This window comes from Vipera berus, assembly GCF_964194415.1.
Source record: "Vipera berus genome assembly, chromosome: 3".
Lineage (NCBI taxonomy): Eukaryota > Metazoa > Chordata > Lepidosauria > Squamata > Viperidae > Vipera > Vipera berus.
The window spans coordinates 125,663,328-125,686,559 of NC_138204.1; the positions used below are offsets into that span (position 1 = coordinate 125,663,328).

Below are 23,232 nucleotides of genomic sequence, written 5' to 3' on the forward strand. Positions count from 1 at the left end.
TTGTCAACTAATTTGTAATATTTTGGTGAGAGCTAACACAGCAATAAGTTTATTTGTCTTTGATAAATTTTGGGTGAAGCATAATGGAAAAATTGGAATAATTATATGGCAAACAAGTACTAGAAGCAAGAATCAATGGAATTAGTATGAAGTTGAAGGAAGGGAAAGGAAGAATAGGAGCCATGACTGCAGTCCTTAAATGCTTTCTGCCATCTACAAAGGTAAAACTAAATCCAGGAGGCTTAAGTTATGGGATAGTTGTCTTGATAGTTAGAGTGGTCTGAATACATTACACTGGGCTAGGGTTCTCTTTATTCCAAACCTTCACATGGAGACAATGAACCTTCAGCCAGAATAGAGGAGGCTCTGACTTGCCAACTAGAGGTTGGACATGATAGTTTTCAAGGTCTGCTTGATGTTTCTGTGCTGTCATCTTTTAAAATTGTTGCCCTGTATCCCCTTGATGTTATCTTATTGCATCACTACTTATGGTCTCACTGAAGGTCTGATACCACTCTACGTATCGTGAAAGCTCCTGACACTGTGATGGGATTTACTGAAAGTCCACTGAACCCAAATCTGGTTTTCTTCATGTTTTTCACTTTTTAAAAAATCTGTTAAATGCCATGTAAATATAACTTGTAAACCTGCCACATATTTTAGCTAAAGACTTGATTGATTAGATTTCCTTCTGGTATCTTCCAAAGGGGCAAACCCCAATGATAACTTGGCAGTATACATTATTATAACGAGCAATTTAAACAAAATCATCACCATCTGTTCTCATATTCAGCAAAGAGAGACTGATTTGCAGTTGAAAGAGAAATAGGAAGGCAGAATGAAGGTCCTTCACTTTATTCTTTAGAATGTTTTTGATGGCATTGAAACCATGAACAAAGCACTAGAGGCCTGCTAATTATTGTTTCAAACTCACCAATTTCAGTAGCTGTTTTTGAGGGTCGCTGCTTTTGTGATGAAAAACTATGGGAGACCTTGGAAACCAATTGCAATATATGTTTCTTTTCATATAAAATATTTTTAATCAGCGGACTTCTGGTGGCGACGCGACACCGAAGACAGCCGTTTTCGGGCTGCCCGCTCCGCAGCTGTGTTTTTCCATCGTAAACAGCGCCGATCAGCTGTTTAGATGGATTTGAAGCCCCCTCCTCGGGAGAAGAGGAGGGGGTGAGGCCCCAGGTAGGGGTTGAGCTCTCCGGGGCCGCCTGAGCTGAGAGTTTGGGCGGCTGAAGGATTGAGCCCCCCCGAAGCCTGGGTTGCTCCGAGCTGTGCAGCGCCCCTGCTCCGGGATTTATGGAGCAGAGCCAGGCGTTAGCAACCACCCCTGCCAAAAGGAAATACTTTTGATTGTCAAGATGCAGGCAGAGCGGTACAGGAGGTCAAGGTGATGTGGACTCTTATCTTTACTCTCTAGCTCAATGGATTTTATAGCTTTAAAGTGAAAGTGCGCAATAAGTGAAAGTGGGGGAAGATGGCGGCTAAAACTTCTAAAGCTCTTCGGAGTGCGGGGTCTTCCCTGGTGCAACAGACCTCATTGCAAGCTTTGCTTCCTTCTGCACCTCCTCCGGCATTGACGCTTAAGGATTTACAAGATGCTCTTGGAAAGCATTCACAATTGATGTCTGACATGATGGATGAAAAGTTGAAAAAGCTGGAGGAGAAAATGGAGGAGAAAATGGAGATATTGGAGAAGAAGATGGAAGAGAAGTTTAGAGCAATGAGGGTGGACATGTTGTCTATGATTGAATCTGTAGCTGAATGTGTGCAACAGCTGGATGTAAAAGTGAAGGATCTCAATCAAAAGAACTCTATATTAGAAGCAAAGGTATTAGAAAATGAAAATATAAGGGATAAAATGGACGGAGAATTGAGCCTTGTTCAGTATCATCAGATGCAGTATGCTATTAGAATCAGGGGTTTAAAGGAGAATTGTAAAGAAGATTTAAAGCAGCTGATTTCTGAGGCTCTGGAAGGGGTATTGGGCCAGCCAGCATCTGAAATTGAGGGAAATATGGACAAAGTTTTTCGTGTAAATTCATGGATTGCAAGACAGAGGAAGTTACCCAGAGATGTGGTGGTCTATTTTACAAAGAGAGTAATTAGAGATGAAGTCATTCAAGCTGCTTATGATACTAAATTGGTAGTGGCTGAGCAAGAAGTCTTGGTTTTAAAAGAGATTCCTCCGAAGATTTTAAGGAGAAGGAAAGATTTTGCATTTCTAGTACAGGAACTTAAGAAATGTGATATTAAGTTTAGATGGGAGATTCCAGTTGGACTGGTGGTGACGCATGAAGGTAAAAGACATCGTCTGGTTACTGTGGCCCAGGCACGTGATTTTTATAGCAATGTGTTAAAAGCAACCCCCCCTATCATTTTTGGAAGCTGTAAAGGGATACGGCGAGGGAAAGCTTCAAGATGTTGCAGATAGACAGATAGAGGACAATGGTGTTGGAGGGGATCAAGATACAGTTTCATCGGATGTTGCAGGAGGCCAGAGGATGACGTGTGCCACCCTAAGAAGAGCGAGACGAGAGCAAGAGCAAGACCAGCAGAAAGTTATGGAATCTCCAAAGTGTATTTACAGTGAAGCTGTGGGAGGGGCGCGGTCCAAAGAAGTTTTGGGGGTCATGACAGACGTGCTCCAAAAGCTTTGGAGCGTTAAGATTGGTGATTAAATTTTTAAATTAGAATGTCAATGGATTAAATTTATCATAGAGGAGAAAGAAAGTTTTTTTAAAATATTTAACACAATTTAAGATTGATGTTATTTGCTTGTTAGAAAAGTATATTAGGGTTATGGACTAAAAGTATGTGTTGAACTAAGAATGGGTATGCAAGCTCCTAATTAACAACAAGTTGTCTTACAGACTGCTTAAACCTTTTTTTTTACTCTTTTTATTTGAACTTAAGGATGATTTGGAACTGCGAGACATTTGGCGTGATACATGCAAGAACTATTTTTGATCATAGTTTAGTTTGGTTGGAGATTATTAAGGTTAATAAAGATAGGCGCTTTTGGCGCGTAACTGAGAATTTGTTTAGAAATTAGAGAAAGGTTGGAGAATGTAAATAGTAGGTGAAAGTTTTTTTTCTTTTTTTTTTTGAAATTAATATGAATAAGGACTGGGATTAGGAAAATCTATTCTGAGTAAAGCTCTTTTTCTGTTTTCCTCTTTTTCTTTTTTACTTTATTTGTAATATTAATATTGTTTGTATTCATTTTATATGAGCTAGAGGGAGATAGAATTAATAGTTTAGTGCTGATAACATAGGGGTGCTTATGTTTGTTTTTTGATTTTATACCCTGTATTTAGCTCTGGGAAGTCAGGGGGGGGAGGAGGGAATGGGGGAGAGGGATAGGGAGGGTTGGGTGGGGGTGGGGGAGGGGGGGATTAAAGTCAAAATGTATTGTAAAACTTTTTAAATAAAAAAAATATTTTTAATCAGCCCAGAGCAGGGAACTGCCGATATGTCTTGCTTGAGATATAGTTTTTAGCCAGCACTGCTTCTACACAGTAATTTTCTCTATAATTGATATAATGATTTCATTCTCTTCATACAGAAGCTTGACGATGCCACATTTCATTGCATCTCAAGCATCACGTTTCAAGCATTGTATTACAATGTTTTCCATGTTTTGCAAGATTTGCTAAATGTGAATTTGACAGTGACTTCACTTACAATTTCATTGACAGCTTCAGCATGAAGTTGTTGCTGGTGGCCCCCAATGGTGCATGGCTTGCCATGCCTGTTCAGGTCCTTTTTCCTTAGCAGCCATTCTGATTTTTTGAAATATAACCTTCTTCCATTTCCTCCCATTATGTTTTTTGGCATACTGTAAGAACAAAAGCCTGTTAATCAAATATTTTCTCCACTGGGACTTCCTGTTTGGTCACTGATGGGACGACTGGAAAGATCCGGTGCTTCAGCTTTCCAGTCTGTTTTCTCTTCACCCAGCGACCCTTAAAGGGTCGGAAAGTTACCTGGAGGGGCAATGAAGAAGGAGGGACACTCCAGGAGTTCAGATCAGGTGGTGGCCGATTGGAGCATACTAAAGATCCCTCTGAAAAGGCGGAGGAAATGCTGCCGGGTGAGCCAAGCAGGCCTAGTCATCTCCAGCAGGAAGGGAAGCACCGCAAAACAGCTGACTCTCAGCTGCGTGCTGAGGCTGGGTGAGCCAGAATTTTCTTTCCTTCTCCTTGAGGATTATAAATGTTGATCCCCTGATGGGAAAGGGCTGAAAAGTAAAGACGCCCAGAAGGACTAAATTTAAAAGCGGTGAGTAATTATAAAGAGGGCAAGGTTGTGGGCAAGAGAAGAAGGGAACGACAGAGAATGAGGTGGCTGGATGGAGTCACTGAAGCAGTAGGCGTGAGCCTAAATGGACTCCAGAAGATGGTAGAGGACAGGAAGGCCTGGAGGAACGTTGTCCATGGGTCGCAATGGGTCGGACACCACTTCGCAACTAACAACAACAATTATAAAGAGGGGAAAGTGCTCTTTTTAAAGAATATCAGACATTGATAAATAAGTATGAGGAAAAAATAAAACTAAAATATATGTAAAAATTCCAGGGTGGCTATCAATGATGGAAGCTTTTTTACATCCAAACTTGGTAGACTTTGAAAAAAATGGACATATAGAGATATTCTAAATACTGATGGGACATTAAAATCAAGACAAGAACTGGAAAATCAGGGTATCAACCTGTCCTGGTGGCCGCACCTACAAATGCAAAATAGAAATGAAAAAGATGTGAAACTGTATGGGTTTTATAAAGAACCAACTGTATTTGATAAGATATTGTTAATGTGAGATTTAAAATCCTAAATTTTATACTCACAACTCAAAGACAAGTCTGGTTAACAAAAACAAAGATTTATTGAAAATAAAAAAGAAGAGCGATTGCAAGTGCGGCCTCTTAGACCCTTCCCAAATGGATTGAGTTCTAAGAGTGCAAAAAGGAGTTTTCAAGCTATACATTTTATACTCTTTCATGATATACGCCACACCTAAGAATCACTCCCAACTCCTGTATTCTCTTAAGTCATTGTTTGAAGTTGCTTCACATTTCTAAAGGGTTATCCTGACAATTTCCGTACATCCGGCACTATCTTATCTTGTTTACTTGTAATTTTCACCTTGGGCCGTTCCTCTCTTACTGATAGTGATTTAAGGCGTAGGTTCCTGTGTCCTGGGGACCTTTTAGCAAGTCATAATACATTGTTTTTACTGTTTGCCATTTGTGAGTCACTTTTCATGGACAGGAAACAGCCTCACACCTTGGTGGTACATTTGGTATATTTGGTACAATTTATAAAAGAATAACCTTTATTTATTTCCTTCATTAACCTCTGATGAGAAATTAATTTTAAAAAATGTATAATTTTTTGTTAATTTTGGAGATGGAAAGTGAACAAGCCAAAGAAAGAATGACAAGGTGGGCGAAAAATTTTGGTTATAATATAGAACTAGAAAAATGGCAAAAATTATGGGAGAGAAATTATAAATTGACATTTTCAACTTCATACAAAGAAAATCTATATAAAATGTTTTATAGATGGCACTTGCCACCAGCAAGGTTAGCAAAAATGTTTAAAAATATGTCAGATAGATGTTGGAAATGTAAACATAACTCAGGCATGTATTATTATATTTGGTGGACATGTGGTAAAACAAAGGCTTATTGGAAAAAGATACATGCCTGGTTAGAAAAAATGTTGGGAGAACACATAGAATTTAATCCTGAACTTTTTCTATTAGGTATAATGCCAGAAAAGATTAATAAACAAAGTTTGTATTTGGTTCTACATGTCACAACAGCAGCAAGAATAGTCTTTGCGTAATACTGGAAAAATGAAGGAGCACCACCAGAGGAAGAAGTAATTAAAAAAATATTGGAATGTGCAGAAATGGACAGATGAGATTGAAAGATAAAGAAGAAACAGAATACTACTGGGATCATTCTACAAATGGCTAGAGGAAAGAATCAAGGATTAGGAATTGACTATATATTAGCACTTTTGAATCCAGACAGCATGCTGGTTAAAAAACTAACATATCTATGTAAGAGAAAAACTAATAAAATATTTATAAAAAATAAATTAAAAAAACAAATATTTTCTCCACTGTTCTTCAATAATGTGCAACTGCCTTGATTAAAATTTAAACTTCACCTGCCAACTACTAGGGAAGCAAGCAAACGAATGGTGTAATAATTGGAGAAATTAGTTAATGAAGGTGCTACCTTTCTCCAACAAGGAACAGGAAATTCAGATTTGTAAGAGGATTGTAACTCCTTCCAAGTGCAGGAAGGATGGCTGTGTCCAATTAGATCTGTATTTTTCAAATTCGGCAACTTTACGATGTGTGAACTCAACTCCCAGAATTCCCCAGCCAGCATGATGGTCCCTCAGTTAGCCAGATCTTATGCCATGAAGGGCTTTCAAAGTGATATTAGGCAACATGAATTCCACTTGGAAGCCAACAGGTAACCAATACAGTTTGTGAAGCAGCAGGAATGTTTGTGCACTCTATGACAGGGCTTTTCAACCTTTTCACTGATTGTACCACTTTTAGGATATGGCAATATTCGTGTACCACCTAGCAAGGTGTCAAAAACTTGACCAACCCCCCCCCCCCCCCCGTTCAAAGTTGCAATTGCACTGAAATGACTTATGACCATTTTTCACACTTATGACCATTGAGCATGCCCAGGGTCATGTGATTAATATTTGGATGCTTGGCAACTGATTCATATTTATGATGGTCACAGTGTCCCAGGGTCATGTGATCCTCTTTTGCAACCTTTTGACAAGCAAAGTCAATGGCAGGGCTGCTGGTGGTCAAGTGCCAAGGCGGGACTTCCCTCCCTCCCTCCCTCCTTCCCTCCCTCCCTCTTTCTCATGCCCACTCCTTCTGAAGGAAGAATTTGGAAAAAAAAACCCATATTTTCTCTCTTTCATATATACATCAAACAAGGAAAAGCCTCCAGAGACAGAAAAGACAAGCTGTTGAGTGAACTAGCTTAAAAAGGCACATTCCCCTTTAAGAATTAGCTACTGGCTAGAAAGGAAAGTTAAGGAGTGCAGCCAGCACTTAAGGAAGAAAAAAAAGGCAGCCTTCCCAAATGGCTTCATTCATAAGTAAAGGAATGTTACAGGCAAAATCCATTCAGGAGAAAAATATTTCAAAATCCCTTGCAGCAAAACTTACAGCTAACGATAGCAGAGCAATAGAAGCTAACACGAGCCATCAGCCAAATAGAAATTGCCAAACACTCCTTAAGAACACATAGCTCCCATTGCACAAATCCCAGAACTTCAAAGTCACAAAAGCATATACCGTAAGAATCCTTCCACTCTCCATCTCCATCCCTCTCTGCCTCACCTCCAGCTGATGCTACCTTTCTTCATTCCTCCTGGAGGGCAACCCCTCCTCTGCTGCATTTCTTGCCTGTTTGTTGCTGCCAGCCACAGCAGTTGTAGATCGGCTCATGGCCGGCCTGCTTGGCCTGCTTGATCTCTCCCCCCTCCCCCCTCCTCCTTCGGTGCAGCTAAAGCTGACTCCACCTCCACCCAAAGCAGCTTCTTTTTCTCTCTCTCCTTCTCCAGCCGAAACTGCCTCCTTTTATAGCCTCTCCTGTCTCCGCCCCTCTCTCCTTCTTTCTCATGGGGGAGGGTGAGCCAGAAGTGAGCCTGGGGCCTTTGCCTCACTCCAGCCACTATGCAGAGGACTCCCTCAGAGTAAGTCCTTGCCTGCACTGGCTCTTTCCCTCCCCCACTACGCTTGGCTAGGCAGGGCTGCATACCACCTGCCACTCTTTAATGTACCACAAGTGGTACGCGTACCACTGGTTGAAAAGCCCTGAGCTATGACACACCCATGTCTGATGCCTGCTGCTTTCTGAAGTAGTTATAGCTTTCATGTGATCACCAAGGGTCGTCCTATGTGGCATGCATTACATTATTGCAGGGGTAGGCAACCTCGGCTCTTTTATGACTCGTGGATTTCAACTCCCAGAATTCCTGAGCCAGCTATGGGAGTTGAAGTCCATGAATCATAAAAGAGCCGAGGTTGCCTACCCCTGCACTAGTCCAATTGAGAGATGACTGTCTGAAGCCCTTCCAGTCCAGGAATAGGCACAAATGATGGATACAATAAACGTGTATAAATCATAAAAAGATCTCACTGGGGATGAGATGGTTTTCAGTGTCAAGCATAGCAATAGCAATGTTCTGCTGCATTGTATTGTAAAGTCATAGTATCGGAACACCCTAATCAGACTGAAAGGCAGTAAAATATGGTTCATTTGTAATAAATTGATTAGAATGATAGATTGGAGAATAGACAACCAAGAGTTAAATCCTCTCTCATCCATGACATTCATTGAATGACCTTGAAACAGAACGCCTTTCTCAACAAATCTTATACTCCTTCACCCTCAAGAGTAGTGTCAGATCCAAGTAATCAAAAGATAGCATCTGCAAATACAGGTTCAAGCAACATTGTCCCTTGTCACATTTTTTGGGAGGGTCTTATTTCCTGTCTGTGAAATTCATGCCTCTATTTTAATCAGTTTTTTTCTGCCTTTTTTGGTACAATTTGGATCAAATCTTACTTAAAGCCAATTTTCTTTAGGTTGGTAACTATTTGAACTCTCTTTTCCAATTCTCTTTTGCATCTTTCATGAGGCTACATACTTGAATTTCTCAATTCTTTCTCACACTGTATCCTTAACAAATCAGATGAGCTTGCCTTTGGCTAAATTTCCTATGTTGGGTTTTTGCAGTGTGGAAGACCCCTTTCCTCCCTCAAAAACCCTGAACACAGTTCACAAGTGCCCTCTGCTGGTACAAAGTATAAATTTGGGGGCTCTGAGTTTAGAGAGAAAAACATGGAAGTGAACTAGTTTATATAGTGCATATAGGAAAATGTCCTGTTTGCTGATGAAATATATGATCTTTATTAACTAGAAGCTTGGCAATTACTTTGACATTTCATTGGCATCACCTCTTAGCCACGCAATTGGATCAGTCAATTTAAGGCTTTTACAGCCCACAGATAAGATAATCTTTATTGTCATTTTTTACTGGGGGCACAACGGCACACATCAAAAATGAAATTTAGTTGCCCGCTCTCAAAAGTGAAACACATACATGACACACACTTAAAACATACTATATACAACATATGTATAGACCCACACCCCTACCTATACATAACAATAAAATATTAAATACTGTCCATCTTGAATATATAACAGAGAAATTTATCACCCCATCATCTTTTCTGTTTTAAGTAATTCTGCTTGACTATCTCTTGATTACAGTTTTTGTAATCAAGGCCTTTGTCTGAACAAATGCTGCTATGTAGTAACATTGCTGATTTGTAATAACACTGTTAAATATTGTTTTGTTTTTGTTATTTTGTCGCTTGAGCCCTCTGGTCTTACTGTCTTTGAGCTCAACCAGCAGCTCAGCTGTTGATTGAGGGTCTAGCATGGGAAGATGTTCTAATGATTATAGGATCTGTCTGGCTTAATGCAATTCATTGCCTGAGCTGTAGTGGCACAATGGTTACGAATGCAGTATCACAGGCTAACTCTGACTATTGCCAGGAGTTCAATCCTGACCGGTTCAAGGTTCCATCCTTCTGAGGTCAGTAAAATGAGGACCCAGATTGTTGGGGGCAATATGCTGACTCTGAGATAGCTGTAAAAGCAGTATAAAACTCTAGGTGCTATTGCTTATGGCTGTTCCTTGTAATTCTTCTTTCCTGCTCTAATCTTTTATCTGAGTCTGAGTCTACATTTCTATGCTCTATCTATTGCCTACTGGAAAGTGTGAGGGGCCATGTAGAATGGACTTTGTAATACTCACAATATGGGTTTTGTAGTACTGTTACACTGGCTAAGTAACTTGGGTTTTCTTGTATTTTAATTTGCCTTATTTCTCTTTTTCTTTCTTTTTAAAATGTATTGTTAATAATTGGCCGCAAACCATTTGCTATGGCCAAGCAAGAAGAATGTAAAAAGCCCTTCTTCTAGAAACCAGGATCTTTCAGAAATATTTGGTACATTGTAAATAAACATTTTTGAGCCCAGCGCTGGGATAGTGCTGAGAATTTTTTTCTCCTTGCAAATGTTTCTTTTACTTTTATTCAGAATACAACACTCTTTCCAATCCTTATGCTTACATATTATTGAATTTTTCATGATGGGATTGGACAGATGATTTATTCTAAACCAGGGGTAGGCAATCTCGGCTCTTTTATGATTCATGGACTTCAACTCCCAAAATTCCTGAGTCAGCTATGCTGACTCCATGAGTCCATGAGTCATAAAAGAGCCGAGGTTGCCTACCCCTGTTCTAAACCAATCAACTTTTACTTTGAAGTCTCTTTGTCATGCAAACTACAAAGATAAATGTAAGCCATGTTCCAGGTTCCTTCCGCTAAAGGGAATCCTTTATAATTGAAACGTTTTCAATCATAAATTAAACAATCTTCCTTGTCTCTATTGCCTAATTGGGGTCCAGCACATTGAGGCATGCACCTTTCAAGTCACACTTGGCTGTCAATACCTGTCATTTAACAAATGAAGCATTCTGATGGTAGGTGATTTATTTCTATATCTATAATATAGGTGAAATACTACCAAGTTATCTACTTAATCAAACCCTATTAAATCAATAAATAGCAATGCTATCATGTTTCCCTGAAAATAAGACCAGGCCTTATTTTTTTTCCTCCAAGAGGCACCAGGCCTTATTTTCATGTTTGTGGGGGGTTTTTTTTGTGTGTGTGTCTTTTCCACTCTGGCCCAGACAGCTGCACCCAGCTGGCCTAGTTCCTCTACCGCCGAAGGAGCAGCTTCATTCTGCAGGTGAGAATGGAGCTTTGGCCTGCATTTCACAGTCAGGCCTTTCCAGAAGGCCTCTGCAGCTGATAACTGAGCTATGGTTTCAATCCATAGCTTGGTTCTTGGCTGCAGAGGCCTTCCGGAAAGGCCTGACTGTGAAATACAGGCTGGGGGACACTGCAGAAGTGGGCCAGCAAGGAGAGGCTTGGCTGCGAGGTAAGTGGGTGTGGGGCACGTGGGGCAGCTCCATCGCCACACCCTGCCCTAGCTTGATTTGTAGGTGTGTGCCTTGTCCCCAAACTTATTTTTGGGGTAGTACTTATATTAGGCCCACCCCCAAAAATCAAGCTAGGGCTTATTTTTGGGGTAGGTCCTACTTGGAAACATAGTAATGCTACAACTTGTTGATTTATTTATTTGTTTATTATTAAATGTGTTTGCTGCTCATCTCTTTGCAATATGATTTAAGTCACACAATGACTTCATACACACAGGTAAGGGAAAGATCTAAATCAAAATCCAACCATGAGGTCAGCATCTGTGGGTTATAATACTCATCACAGCATAATGCCGATTACCTACTTCCTTCTTAACTCTGCCTCCTAGCTGGGAAATAGGCTTGGAAAGATTGTAGATTTTAAACTTAGCAGTTTGCCTACTGGTGGTCACGTTGGTGGCCTACTGGTTAGCAGTTAGCAGTTTGCCTACTGGTGGCCACCTTCCCTTGGCTGACACTTCCCAGGTCCCTTGCATCTGTGCATCTTTATATTATGCTCTTGACTTTCGCAATTTAGGATTCAGCTGCTTCTTCATTTCTACTTTTCTTTTGAACTTAGTGAGACTGGAAGCTGAAATTCTGTTTCAAGGGTGATTATTCCATTCAGGCTAAGCCCAAAGAGGAGTATGATTGTGGAGCTGATAGAAGCCAGGGAGAGGAATAGGCCCATTGTGAGTTTTGAATTCAAATTCAAATACTTTACAGTATTTGACCAAGTGTGATTAGGCACACAGGGAAATTGTCTCTGGTGCTGAAGATCTTAGTTTATATGCAAAGCATCATCATCATCATCATGATGCAGAATAGTGGTGGAAGAGACCTTGGGGGTCTTCTAGCCCAACCCTCCAACACCCTGCTCAAGCAGAGAACCCTATACTATTTCAGACAAGTGATTGTCCAGTCTCTTCTTAAAAACCTCCACTGATGAAGAACCCACAATGTCTGAAGGCAAGCTGTTCCACTGGTTAACTGTCCTGTTAGAAAGTTTCTCCTTAATTCCAGGTTGTGTCTCTCCTTGATTAGCATATGCAAAGCAACAGAATCATTATCATCATCCCAAGAAAAAGGGGAGTAAAGAAGGTAAGAAGGATAAATAATACTACAGCCAAGACTATGTAGACATTAGATAGCCCTGTGAGAATTAAGTGTTCAGCAGTGATGTCATGAAAGAAAAAAAGTTTCTGTCTAGTTGTTTTGGCATGGAATACCCTATATCCGCATCCCAAGGGGAGGAGTTGAAACAGTTTATGTCCAGGATGTCAGGGGTATACAGATATCTTCTCAAACCTCCTTCTGACCTGTGCGATATACTGGTCTTCTATGGAAGGCAGACTGGTTGCTATTGTTCTTTCTAGTCTTACAGTCTTATCTTTTGGAGTCTGTACCTATCCCGTTTAGTTGCAGTACCAAACCAGACAGTTATAGAAGTACAAACCAGACAGTATAGAACAGGGATCTTCAAACTTGGCCCTTCTATGACTTGTGGACTTCAACTCCCAGAATTCCTCAGCCAGTCACGCGGGCCTGGAGAGGAATTCTGGGAGTTGAAGTCCACAAGTCATAAAAGGGCCAAGTTTGAAGACCCCTGGTATAGAAGTACAAATGACAGACTCAGCAGTTCCTCCATAAAACTGTATCAACAGTTTCTAAGTAACTATTATCACTTGCAAAATCAATCTGCTTCCTTTCTGTGATACAGCTATAAAATCCTGCACCTTCTATGGCTCACTCTGTGCCATGGACCATAAATTGTACCTGGTAAGGTAGTGTTGCACTTCCATTTTTGTTGTTACTTTTTAATGCAAGACTATCGATCCACTGGTATTCATTCATTCATTCTTGGGGAAAACCTATTGATCCAGTGGTACGATTTATTTCTATGTTTGACTTACTGGACACTCCAATTGCTGATGACTCTGAGTGGTGTACCTCACATTTTTTAAAATCAGCTTAACAATGTAAGAATACAAAATCAAATCAAAACTGTATCAACATATATAAAAGTTGTTGCAGAATTACTTTTTCCATTTTATGGTTGCAAAATGCAACAAACACTTCTTGCCACTTGGTTATATAAAATCCCTTGATGGGAAAGGGGAGAAAACGGATTAAGAGAACTGAATTCAGGGATCAACACATTGGTGATTTTTTTTTGCCTCGAGATATCCAACGCAGGACTTGGATTTCTGCCTTTGGATGAGGGGCATGTCAGTGGAGAATAAAAATAAAAAATTCTCTGAGCAGCCAAAGGTTAGCAGAAGCAAATCTCTGATGCATACTCAAAGGTTGACGGGAAGCTTTTTGAAATGTTATGGAAGCAGTCTGAGCTAGGGACTGCTAAAGTACAAAAACAAAAGGAATGAATTGAAATGGCTGCAAGATGTCATGCTGAGATCACTTGTCATCCATCTCTTTATGCAAACAAAAAAAATTGCACAACCTCTCTTAGAAAACTTGAAGTCAGGAGCCCTGATGAACATGAAGAGATGTTTATCTACAGACCTTCTGCCCCCACTGACGGCCAAGTAGGGAATGCTGCCACCGTTTTTTTTCTGATAAAGAACAGAAAGAATTTAAAAGTATGAAAACATATTTGAAATGTATGTTTCAAACTGAAAGGAACTGTTCCAATCATACTGCAATTGTTCAAACTACACCAAAGGTGTTATGGGCTCAAAACAATCTTGTTTCAAATTCTATTCAGACTCTTCCACAAAAGTCTAAGAACATTTTCAGTGAGATACAAACCACCTTTCTAAATTGAAAGGCTTTGCATAGTTCTAAGAGAAAAATCCATTTTAAAAGAAACCTCTCAGTTAAGAACTATTTTTCACAAATAGCACTCCAGAATCAGGAATAAATCACAATGGACTATCTTGAGGCTCTGGTTGAGTTAGACTGGACTAATAAATGAACGGTGGCCTTTGCACAAACTACCCAAACAACATTTAAAGAAGGGTATTTGATCAAGCATAAAGCATTGTCAAAATGTTGAATAATTTATTGCATTTTGTCACTTCCTAAATTATTCCTCGTTACTTCTGTTCACATTTTCTCTCATTATTCCACAGATTCATGAATCTACCTTGCAGCTTTAAAAACAACAACAACCAAGGAATAAAGAAAAAGGGGTAATAATGTTATTCTCATAAAGGCAGTTTTAGCCCTTCTGTAGTGGTATTACTGCTGCTACTAATTTGAAATCCTATTGTAAAAAAGGATCAATTTCCCCACTATAGTTTTATTTAAAACACGGTTACTTAGGACATTTGCTAATTACCGTATATACTTGAGTATAAGCCGAATTTTTCAGCCCACTTTTTGGGCTGAAAAATTCCACTTCGGCTTATACTCCAGTCAACAAAAAAACTTACCGAGGACTTGTGCGCGGCCGAGGCTTTGGTGCTTCCGGGATCGCGCGCACCTCTCCCAAGCCACCGCCGTCCGGAGACCTGCCGACGTTTGGGGAGGTTCCCCAAACGTCGGCAGGGCGCGGAGGTCCGGAGACCTGCCGACGTTTGCGGAGGCGCCCAAACCTCCCCAAACGTCGGCAGGTCTCCGGACCTCCGCGCCCTGCCTGCCTGCTTCTTTCCGCAGCGGAAAGAAGCAGGCAGGCAGGCAGGGCGCGGAGGTCCGGAAGGGCGCGGAGGTCCGGAGACCTGCCGACGTTTGGGGAGGTTTGGGCGCCTCCCCAAACCTCTGCAGGTCTCCGGACCTCCGCACCCTGCCTGCCTGCTTCTTTTCGCTGCGGAAAGAAGCAGGCAGGCAGGGCGCGGAGGTCCGGAGACCTGCCGACGTTTGGGGAGGTTTGGGGAGGTGCGCGCGCACCTCCCCAAACCTCCCCAAACTTCGGCAGGTCTCCGGACGGCGGCGGCTTGGGAGAGGTGCGCGCGATCCTGGAAGCACCGAAGCCTCGGCCGCGCGCAAGTCCTCGGTAAGCTCCGGGCGGTCACTTGCTTCGCGTCTCCTGAGGGAAGGGGGGGCGACTGGAGCAGGCGTGTTTCCTCGCCTGCTGGGCGCCGCGATTTGCCTGGGGAACGCGCGGGCCCCGAATGGCAGTGTGGAGCGAGGAAGCGGACAGCCAGGGCTTCCCCGAGAGCCGCGGCCACACAGGGTATTCCTGTGTATTCAGGCTTGCAAAATGGCGGATCGAGCCTTGCTGGCGGCAGAGGCTTGCAGAGCGCGGATCCAGCCTCCGCCGGTGGCGGAGGCTTGCAGAACGGCGGATCGGCTTATACTCGAGTCAATAACTTTTTTCAGTTTTTTGGGGTGAAATTGGGGGTCTCGGCTTATACTCGAGTCGGCTTATACTCAAGTATATACGGTAATGATCTTTTGATGCTGACATTCACAGTGCGATTAGTTTTAACTTTTTAAAAAAAATTAGATTCTTTGGACTGATGTATAATTGGTTGAGTGTTAGATGCTTCAAGTACATTCAAAAGCAGAGATTGAGTAATTCATTATCAATTACTGAAATATTTATTGAGACAAAAATAATACTTTTTTCATGTGCAGGAAAGGAAATGTTCTCTCTCTATATTCAAATTTGGACAGTAGTTTTATGATTTTATGCTTTGGCAGTTAGGACTAGCAACACTTGGCATGGAAACTATGCAACTATAAAAGACACAAACCATATTTATTAGGAAAAAGAGTTTATACTTTTATATATAACTGAAAATAAGTAAAATATCATTGAATAGTGCAAGTGTCTTTCTTTCCAATTTCTATATACAGATAATAAAATTCCCAAACTGGAACAAAGTGAAATGTGAAACACATTATTTGAATATAACATATATACAAATTCTCATAGAGAAGTCTTCTCAATCGTCTATATAATGTGGATGTTAAATATTGCAGGAAACACATTATGGCTCCTTTAAATAATTAAAAGGACGGTGGCTATTGCTAGCATTTTTTTTTTAAGTCATGCTTTGGTCAAGATTAAGAAATTTACAGTAGAAGCAAATCTATTTTTAATGTAGTTAAAGTTGAGAGGTACATCACTTCCCATGGCACAAATATCCCTCTTTTGTCCCAGTACTGTTTTCTAGTGAGAAAATAGGTGGTATTTTGAAACACCGGGGATTTACTGAATCCGTTTAAAGAAAGAAGCGGGACGAATGTGCACACTATTAGGAATAGCCTTCTTTAACATATTCAATTCTCTGAAGTTAGCATGCTAATCAATGGACAAATGGACAAACTCACTTTGCTTAAAAAAGGTTTCAACTAATTTCCAATGAAGGCAATTTGGAGACCTTTTGGCATATAAAAGCTTATGACTCCCAATTTGGAAGACCGTATCTAAGAGAACACTTCTATTGCCATAAATGATTTTGTTTTCCGATTTAAAGAGAGCTAGTACACAAGACAATTTGCCTTTTCTCTCCTAGTATATAAGGACAGACTCATCTGCAACGCAGCCTATTTCACGCTACATGGGCCAAGATGTTCTGAATGCACCTAAGAAAGAGTTCCTATGTTCTGCTGTCTCTCAAAGGCCTCTCTTGCTTCGAAGAAACTTCTTTCAGAGGAGCTGCCTCCATTTTCAATTGGAAACATGATGCTAATGAACATTCTTCCGTTCTTCTGTGCACGTTAGCAGACTGTTGACTTCAGTTATGCCATTTAGAACAGCAGAGGGAAGGCCGATGGGGTTTACTGCTTTCCATGCATGGATGGCCTCCAGGATTTTTGATGGATTGCTAGGCCCCAAATCAAAGAGGGCATATGTGGCTGCTAACTGGACACCCCAGGCCACATCTGGAAAAGATGGAAATATAACAATCAATAGTAACCTTGACCAAAAGGAATTTTAAACCACTGGGGCAACATGCAATTATTCACATAAATATTGGTCCTGCTACCAGGATTCCAAAGTAGGACCACTATCCTAGGACTTGTGGGACGTTCAAGCCTGATGAGGAATGAGGTGATTCAGGATAACCTTTTTTTACTTGTACACTATAGAATGGACATCCTGTAACTTGCAAGATCTTGCAAGTCCAACTTCTCTTCCGAGAGCTGGGTCTCTTAATACGCATGCTGGGAATTTAGTGTGCTAGAAAAAATAGGGAGTTTTGCACCTTGTTCCAAAAACCAGAACTTTGCACACTCTGAGGATATTTCCATAGTGTGGGTGTATGTACACCCGTACACATCAACATACAAAATGCCTAGTGTGAAATGAAATCTGGTATGAAATCTTTGACATGAAGTTTCATTTAGGAAGGAATGAGTATAAAGGACATGATGCGACACCTTCGGTAAAGCTTTGATGACCCGGCTCTTCCCCCAAGTCCTGGGAGAAGAAACTGTATGATCTGGCGACAGGTTTTTGTTGTTTTTACTGTTCTGAAAGTGTTTAGTTTTAGAGTTTTATTATGGTGTTTATCTTTGGTATGCTTTCAGTTGGCAGCCGCTCACGGTTGGTTGTAAGATGCAACGGCTATATAAATCTTTTAAATAAATAAATAAAATTGACACCAGGAAAGCCAGTAAGGATCACTCAACTGGATTGGAATACATAAAGGTAACTGTAAACTGTAACTTATATCTTGTACTTCTAGTAAGAAACTCCATTTGCAAAAAGCCCTGGACAAGCAGGGCTTCCCTCACTCAACAGGAAACAACTTGTTGGGAGGCTTTGTTTTTTGGATCTTGCTGGGAACAGAGTTAGAACAGGTTAGGAAATATTATTTCCCCCAGATTTTAATAAGGTAAATCATATGCAGACATATATTTCATTTTTAATGTACTTGAGCCTTTGCCCAACTTTTTGCAGCTGAAGCTCAGTCTCCATTCGGAGAACTATACCCATTGTCCCTTTGCTCTAAGCCAGGGGTAGGCAACCTTGGCTCTTTTGTGACTCATGGACTTCAACTCCCAGAATTCCTGAGCCAGGTTGCCTACCTCTGCTCTAAGCCTTCTTCTCTAAGCCCTACATCGAACTGTGTTTCCTTTGCTGCTGTTTCCTAATTAAATACATACCAGTTTCAGCAGGTATATTTGGTGTCACTTTGTGGCCTTGGGATGATATGACTCAATAAGCTTAAACCCCGGAGATGCACCATCGGTTATTGACTTTAAGCTGCCCATGTGCTTTTCAATTAGATTATTTTTGGTTTTGCTTTTTTGAGTCCCTACTTGGTGCCAGAGAGAAACATGGCAGCCTGAGCTGCCTTGTCTGGTTGGAGAAAGCTTGTGGGATTGAGTAAACACTCTCCAGCAGTCTTCTGGGAATAACCAGCTGTTTGCTGCTGCTGTGTTTCACCATCCTCATTTGCATTTTCACTTTATCCTCTGTCAATTCATTCGTTTATCCAGCTTTCCATTTTTCTCCTCTCTACAACACTGTTCAATTTCTTAAGTTTCCTTAAAACTATTTTTTTTTCATTTCCCCACCCCAACGCCTCCTACTGTATTAATTTCTCTTTCATTTTCTCTGCTGGCCTTTTTTTCTTGTCTTTTACCATTTTGAACAGTGCCCTCCCCCTACCAAATTCTTTCTTATGACAAACATTTTGTATGTATTCATGTTACAGGTAACATTGGCATAACTTTCTGAGCAACACTACTGAACAGGAAATAAGACAGACACCTGCCACCCTCACTGCTTTCAGCACAGCGCAGATGAGAATCTAGCCCCCAAACCGGCTATGTGATTCTTGTGTAGGCCTACTGTTATATCCCAATCCAACTCATTTTCCGATTCTCCTTACTTAAAGGAAAAACCACTTACCGGGGTGGCTGATGGACAATTCATTTTTGCTAACTACAATACATAAGATTATTACCTTTTTCTTTTGCGTGCTGGAGAAAGATTCCAATAACAGAACTGATATTTTCCACAGCAAGAAAAAATCCTTCTCTCAGACCTATTTGTCCTAGACGACCTATAAAGTGTCAAAAGAAAGAAGTAACTGAAATTTATTTCTCAATTATCTGCTCAACCTGCCTTATATACACCGTGTGCACAATTACTAGGCAAGTTGTATTTTGGAGGGTTAATTTTCTTATTGAACAACTACAGTGCTCTCGGTCAATCCAAAATGTTAATAAATCTCAAACCTGAATATTTAAGGAAGTAGAAGTGAGGTTTTGGCTTTCTTAGGAGAATATCTATGTGCGCACAATTATTGGGCAAATACCGTATTTTCCGGAGTATAAGACGACTGGGCGTATAAGACGACCCCCTACATTTCTTGTTAAATTATAGGGTTTGGGCTATACTCGCTGTATAAGACTACCCCTCTTCCAACGCACACCAAATAAAAATTAAAAAACATCAGATTTGATTTTAATATGGTAATTTTAATTCAAATGCTTATGACATGCAGGTACTTAGTAGGAAAACTGTCACTTATAAACATAAGGCTGTTGTCATTAAACATGTAAACATAAAACAGTGCAAGTGGATTAAACTTAATATAATAATAATAATAATAATAATAATAATAATAATAATAAGAAGAAGAAGAAGAAGAAGAAGAAGAAGAAGAAGAAGAAGAAGAAGAAGAAGAAGAAGAAGAAGAAGAAGAAGAAGAAGAAGTTGGAAGGGACCTTGGAGGTCATCTAGTCCAACCCCCTGCTAAGGCAGGAAACCCTATACCATTTCAGACAAATGGCTGTCCAGTCTCTTCTTAAAAACTTCCAGTGTTGGAGCATTCACCACTTCTGGAGGCAGGTTGTTCCACTGGTTAATTGTTCTAACTGTCAGGAAGTTTCTCCTTAGTTCTAGGTTGCTTCTCTCCTTGAGTAGTTTCCATCCATTGCTTCTTGTCCTGCTTTCAGGTGCTTTGGAGAATAGCTTGGCTCCCTCTTCTTTGTGGCAGCCCCTGAGATATTGGAACACTGCTATCATGTCATCCCTCACCCTTCTCTTCATTAAACTACACATACCCAATTCCAGCAACCGTTTCCTATTTTCCTAATTCACTTTTTCACTTTTCCTAATTCACTCTAAAGCTTTCCCTGCGCAGAGCCTTATGTAACACCAGCTGCCTGCAATTAGTGCAGGTTCTCATCCCACCAGGCTCAAGGTTGAGTCAGCCTTCCATCCTTCCGAGGTAGGTAAAATGAGGACTCAGATTGTTGGGAGCAATAAGCTGACTTTGTAATAATGCTGCTTGTGGGGGGTGGGTGGGGTGAAAGCTCTAATAGGCAGGCATATACATAGAATGAAGGCTATTGCTAAGCACATTGATTTGTGCTTTAAATTGTAAGCCGCCCTGAGTCTTCGGAGAAGGGTGGGATATAAATGAGATTAAAAAAAAAGACCAAATGGGAGATCCGCTCCAGGTTTTCCAGCCAGCCTGCCCAGTTCCTGAGTCAAATGTGTCATTAGAGCTAAGCTGCTGCTCTGCTATGCATTCCCCACCTGCCTTTCAAATTGCTCTTGCATTCCCCACCTGCCTACAGCTGCTCTTCAACTTTAGAAGGAAAGAAGCCCAGACCCCAGCCTGTAAAAAATCACAGACTGCAGCTTCTACTCCAATTGGTCCCGCTTTCCCTGCGCAGACTAAATGGAAGATCTGCTCCAGGTTTTCCAGCCAGCCCTGTCCCTAAAGTTTCAGCACCCGGCGTATAAGACGACCCCTGACTTTTGAGAAGATTTTCATGGGTTAAAAATTAGTCTTATACGCCGGAATCTACGGTATTAGTGTGCAGAATTATTATGCAACTACCGTATTTTTCGGACCATAAGACGCACCTGACCATAAGACGCACCCAGTTTTTAGAGCAGGAAAACAAGAAAAAAAATATTCTGAACCAAATAGTATCAGTATACTAAAACAGGGCTTTTCAACTTTTTCATCCGTTGTACCACTTTTAGGACAAGGCAATGTCTGAGTACCACCAGTCGCCCAGCAAGGTGTCAAAAACTTGACACCCCCCCAAAAAAAGTACAGGTAGTCCTCAACTTACAACAATTTACTTAGTGACTGTTCAAAGTTACGATGGTACTGAAAAAAGTGACTTATGACCATTTTTCACACTTATGACCGTTGCAGCATCCCCAGGGTCATGTGATTTACATTTGGATGCTTGGCAATCGATTTATATTTATGATGGTCACATTGCTCCAGGGTCATGTGATCGCCTTTTGCAACCTTCTGACAAGCAAAGTTAGTGGGGAAACCAGATTCACTAACAATCATGTTACTAATTTAATTTTTCTCTCTCCTTCTCTTTCTCTCCCTCTCTCCCCCTTTCTTTCTCTCTCCCTTTCTCTTCCTCTCCTTCTTTCTATTTTTCTCTTTTCCTCTATTTCTCCCTCTTTCTCTCCCTCTATTTCCCTCCCTTTCTTTCTCCTTTCTCTCCCTCTCTATTTTTCTCTTTCCCTCTATTTCTCCCTCTCCCTTTCTCTCCCTTTCCCCCTTCCTCTCTCTCCCTCTATTTCTCTCTCCTTTCTTTCTCCTTCTCTCTCTCCCTTTCTCTCCCTCCATTTCTTTTTCCTTCTCTCCCTATCTTTCTCTCTCTCTATTTCTCTCTCCCTCCCTCTCCCATTGTCCCTTCCTTCCTTCCTTCTCTCCCTCTTTGTCCTTTCCTGTCTGTGTTAGAGCAGTACCCACGGAGGCGGCCCTGCAGCCCGGCTTTCTCTTGCAGAAAGCAAGCTGAAACGGAGCGAGGGAGATTGCCAGGAACGTGATCTCGTGCAGTTTCAGTTTCCCTTGCTACAAGAGAAAGCAGGCTGAAAGAGAACAAGGGAGGTTGCAGCAGTGCGAGATCGCATTCCTGGCAATCTCCCTCGCTCCGTTTCAGCCTGCTTTCTCTTGTAGCAAGGGAAACTGAAACTGAGCGAGGGAGATTGCAGGAGCGTGAGATCGGCGTTTCTCAGCACGTGCTGATTTGTGCTCCTGGCAATCTCCCTTGCTTTCCACTTGCGGAGGTTGGGGCTGGCCATACCGATCACCTTCGGACCATAAGACGCACCCTCGTATTCCCCCTCACTTTTGGGGGGGGGAAAGTGCGTCTTATGCTCCGAAAAATACGGTAAATGAAAAATGAAAATTTGCCCATCTCACTTGTTTATTTGCATCCGTTAAAGTGAGAATAATAAACCAACAACTCAAAATGTACAAATAAACATTTCTGACATTAAAAAAAAATCAGTGACCAATATAGCCACCCTTATTTTCAATAACAGTCATAAGCCTTCCATTCATGGAGTCTTATCAGTTTCTTGATCTGTTGACGATTTTGTGCAGCAGCAACCACAGCCTCCCAGATACTGCTCAGAGAGGTGTACTGTTTTCCTTCACCATAAATCTCCCATTTAAGGGCCCACAAGTTCTCAATAGGTCAGGTGAGGAAGAGAGCCATGTTACCATTTCATCTTTAAGGCCTTTACTGGCTAGTCATGCAGTGGAGTACTTCAATGCATGCGATGGAGCAAAGTCCCGCATAAAATACATGGTCTTCATCAAAGATTCAGACTTTTTCCTGTACCACTGTTTGAAGAAAGTGTCTTCTAAAAACTGGCAGCAGGTTTGGGAGGTGATTTTGAGTCCATCTTCAACCCGAAAAGGTCCAACTAGCTGATCTTTAATAATACCAGCCCATATCAGTACCCCACCTCCACCGTGCTGGCATCTGAGTCGAAGTGGAGCTCTGCCCGTTACTGATATGACAGCACTGGAGGATAATGGGTTCCTGGTAGCTTCACGTTTGTGATTCTTCTCAACTCTTTGGCTGTTAATGTGTGTTTTTTTTTCTCAACACGTTTCTTGCGACCCTGATGACTATTTGCAACTAAATGTTTGATGGTTCTGTGATCACACCCCAATATCTTAGCAATTTCAAGAGTGCTGCATCCCTCTGACAATTTTTTAATTTTCAGAGTCAGTTAACTCTTTTTTTGGCCCATTTTGCCTGAGGAAAAGAAGCCGCCTAATAATTATGCACACCTTGATATAGGGTGTTGATCTCCTTAGGCCACACCCTCCCTCATTACACAAATACACATCCCCTGATATGCTTATATCCACTAAGCATTCAGGTTTATACAGCTTGGAGGCGGAAAATATGCATGACAACGATAATAGGGTCAAAATACTCACTTGCC

At 41.2% G+C, this 23,232-nt stretch overlaps 1 protein-coding gene across 1 annotated transcript in view; it reads right to left on the reverse strand.

The window, feature by feature from the left end:
• Positions 1 to 15,626: 15,626 nt before the first annotated feature.
• Positions 15,627 to 23,232, reverse strand: part of ICE1 (interactor of little elongation complex ELL subunit 1) — a 47,517-nt gene continuing 39,911 nt past the window's right edge. The window contains exons 19-20 of the mRNA XM_081324023.1: positions 18,962 to 19,060; positions 15,627 to 16,928 (exon numbers count right to left, since the gene is read on the reverse strand). Of these exons, the coding sequence (XP_081180149.1) occupies positions 16,732 to 16,928; positions 18,962 to 19,060 (296 nt within the window). The 3' untranslated portion in view covers positions 15,627 to 16,731. The remainder of the gene's footprint in view (positions 16,929 to 18,961; positions 19,061 to 23,232) is intronic.